This window comes from Dichomitus squalens, assembly GCF_000275845.1.
Source record: "Dichomitus squalens LYAD-421 SS1 unplaced genomic scaffold DICSQscaffold_199, whole genome shotgun sequence".
Classification (NCBI taxonomy): domain Eukaryota; kingdom Fungi; phylum Basidiomycota; class Agaricomycetes; order Polyporales; family Polyporaceae; genus Dichomitus; species Dichomitus squalens.
Genome location: NW_006767081.1, coordinates 1 through 3,693, shown reverse-complemented (window position 1 = coordinate 3,693; position 3,693 = coordinate 1). Strand labels below are relative to the sequence as shown.

Genomic DNA, 3,693 nt, shown 5'->3' with positions numbered 1-3,693 from the left:
AGAGCGCTCCTCGACTGTTGCCACGGATGCAGTGACAGCGTCTCCTGCTGTCCTGCTTCGGTGCTTCTCTTGCGTGGCTTCCTGGTGCTCTCGTTTTCCCTTTCTATCCTGCTTCTTTCCCATGTCTCGTCCGAAGGCTCTCAGGCGACCTCTTACGGGCGCTCCCAAAGGCAGTCGGCGGTGCACACGTCAATATACCGAGGAGACCATGCGCGAAGCTATCCAGCAGTATGAAGAAGGGCGGAACCATGGTGAGACTTACAGATCTATTGCAGCAGCCATGGGAGTTCCAGAGGCAACCCTCCGGATGCGACACCAAGGTCTCCGCACATCCCGGCGTGCTAGTCATGCTCGATCCCAGCGTCTCTCGCCCGAAGAGGAAGACGCGCTCTGCGATTGGGTCGAGCATCTCTGCTACATGGGGTTTCCGGTTGACAAGCGCACCCTTGTTGACATAGCAGCTCAGATTTCTGGAGACCCCATTGACGTGTACAACAGGAAATGGGTATACCGGTTTCTCCAAAGACATCCAGGGCTCAAGCTAGGGCGACCCTCCGGCTTAGACCCGAAGCGCGCACAAGCCTTCAACCGACCAGTTGTCAAGGACCACTTCAGGCAACTCGAGAACCTCATCAAATCCTTCAACATCCCTTGGAGTCATGTCTACAACATGGATGAGAAGGGGATTCAGAGGGGTGGTGGGCGTCGTCTGCAGAACATCAAATACTTTGTACCGCGTGGCCGTCGTACGAGCTATAAGCTGCGCAGCGCAAGCCTTGAGCTTGTCACAATTATCGAGTGTGTCTGTGCGGATGGCAGCAACATCATGCCTGGGTTCATCTTCTCAGGCAAGGAGTTCATGCGGGACTGGTTCCAGAATGTTGATTGTAATGTCACGTAAGTATATACAAACAAATCTAAAGACATTGTTGACACCTGGGCCACAGGATTGCTCATTCGCCAAATGGCTGGACAGACGACTTTCTTTGCCTCGAGTGGTTTCGGAAGTGCTTTATTCCGCAAGCAACTGCTCGCCGCGAAACCGATGCACCCATCCTCCTCATTCTTGATGGTCATGGATCACATGTCACCTCCGAGATGCGTCATCTCGCTATGGACCATAACATTCACTTATTCTGCCTCCCACCTCACACAACCCATCGCCTCCAACCTCTCGACGTTGGTGTCTTTGGCCCGCTTCAGCAAGCCTGGACAAAACGTTGCAATGAGTACTACGTCACCTCCCGCGGTCGAGAAATGGACCGTGGCGAGCTCATCCGCGAGTATCTCACTGTCCGGGAGAAGGTCTTCACCCGAGATCTCATCCGCAAGGCTTGGTACCGATCAGGCATCACATCCGAGACATGGAGCGCTGACATCTTCAGCGATGAGGACTTTGCACCGAGCTACGGAACGTCTACTATTGCCCACGTACCCCCCTCCTACCCAACCTCTGGCAACCCTACTCTCATCGTGGAGGGGCTCCCCATATCCTCTCCTTCCTTGGATGTCAGAGACGATGATGCCGACACCGGCTCAGAGCACGGCCACTTCGAGACCAAGTTGAAAGACTCCAGACTCTCGGAGTTGTCCATTGAAGGGAGCGCAACAACGTCTGAGGCAGAGACAGAGCCTGTTAGCGATGGATACAGTAGCGATGATGGTTAGCTCACTACTGATGTGAATCCCAATTGACAACTGACTTTGATTGACCAGATGATGCCTCTCAATCGACTCCTCCCAGCCAACAACGCTCAACATCCGCAGCACACGGCAGCACAAGCCATCGCGATCAGGAGCTTGAACAGCTGCGTGGCGAGGTTGCTCGTCTTCAGCGCGAAAACAGCATCCTCCAGTCGCAAAGCAGGCATGCGAATGCACATGCAGCAGTGGCCCGCTGGCATATCAATGGTCTGATGGCGCAAATCAATCACAAAAAGTCGACAGCCCAAAACGGGAAGAAGCGCACCATACGGACGACAGCCCGGTGTCTGACAGTGGGCGAGGGAGCTCAGCAATGCGATGAGGAGGAGGCGGAGGAAGCTGCTGAAGCTGCACGTAAGGAGGAAGAGCGGATACAGAAGGAACGAGAAGAAGCTCACCGCCAAATCGAACGCGAGCTCGCCGCGAACGATGAGACACACATCTTCTCCGGCGTCCTAGCTAGGAAGAAGAAGGAAGACCTAAAGATGATCGCATACGCCCTCAAGCTTCCACTGAGCGGTACGAACGCTCACCTATCTACAGCAATCACCGACCATCTGAAGGCGCATTCGGCTCGCTATGCGACAGACCCCAAATTTGCTGGTCTTTTCATCGCTGCAAATGGGCTGTCCCATGCTCAGAAGCGCGCCCTTCCCCCTGAATTCAATGACGAGAACATACCTCCACCATCCCAGCGCCCAAGGGGGATGTCGGCCCCCTCCACTCCCACTCCCCAGTCTCTGCCATCCCGTGCATGGACTCCATCATATAGCCCCTGGCAGCCATTTCAGTTTGGGCTGGTGGACACTAACCCATACAATACGATACCTTCGTTCGAATTCTACCATGAACAGCCTCTTCCCACCCCTTATCCGCCGTACCATAGCCCTCTCGGGTCCCAATAAATGTGCTTACCTTACTGCGAGATTCCTCACTAGCCTGAGATTATGCTTAGCGAGCTTGTTAAGCAGCTTCATGAGATTAGAGCAAGATGGCTTGGTGTGATCTCCGGGCGACCTGCATGATGTCTTGAGTACCGGGAGAAGACCTGGACAGGACCCCAGTTGTCGAGACTCTAAGGGACATAGAACAAAGCCATACTGAGCTATAGATCGCAGCATAGGACCCAAATATTCCGTCTGGGTTTGTTGACCAGCAGAGGCAACAACGAAAGCAAGACGTCGATGACCGTACAGAGGCAGTCCGCTGGCCAACGTCGCTATCGAGCGACTGATAACGGCGGTGTTTGAATCGGCAGTCTTCGGCACCGTGACCATCCGTGACAATCCCTGGGCGCCTTTCCGTCGTTTCTGGGGTCAGACGTGTAATCTCCCGATGCTCAATGCAAACTTCAACCGATTTTCTTCATATTTCACAGGTAAGTACTATCTACTCTACAAACGAGGTCTGCAGAGTACGAGATTTATCGGGGAGGATGGGAGGGAGATATTCACGATAGACGTTCTGGGCCGTCGCTTCTGGGGTCACGCTAGTAGCATGCGGTGCCGATCATCGCTTCGGAGCAAAGCTCATAGCGCGGAGAGCTGAGTATTTCGTTGCCGTGCCATACCGGCCGCAGATCTGTCTTCCCACATCGACTCGCAGAATTTCGAGTCAAGAGGGTTACGTAGGTGGTGGGAGAGACTCATTTGTAGGCCGGAAGATCGACGCAGTGAGCTTTCCGCGTGGGTTGTGTGCATCGGTTCAGGCGAAGTTCATGCTCTATCAGAGGCCTCATGTAGCGCCCGCGTCGCGCGCTACTTCTCTTCTCCCCCTCCGTACCTGATCGACGTTGTGCTTCGGGATTGGCCCCTTCCTAATCCTAGCTTCTCCTATCTAACTCTTATCTGTACCGTGTGTTCCCGAACCTTAGAGCTGTTATAGCGCCCGTGAACCGTATATAAACCCAGATCTGTATGTACAAACCCCAGCGTTCAATCGAGATACTCATACCCTGTCTATCCCTCGAGCGAACCTCTCTCCCTCTCG

General features: G+C 54.0%; 1 protein-coding gene across 1 annotated transcript; it reads left to right on the top strand.

Annotated features, from left to right (window-relative positions):
• Nucleotides 1-493: 493 nt before the first annotated feature.
• On the top strand, nucleotides 494-1,290 carry DICSQDRAFT_32529 (DDE-domain-containing protein; the record flags this gene model as incomplete). The annotated part of the gene is made up of 2 exons (XM_007371708.1): nucleotides 494-897; nucleotides 948-1,290. Coding segments are annotated over 2 exons (747 nt in total), but the record flags the coding sequence as incomplete, so codon positions are not given.
• Nucleotides 1,291-3,693: the final 2,403 nt, after the last annotated feature.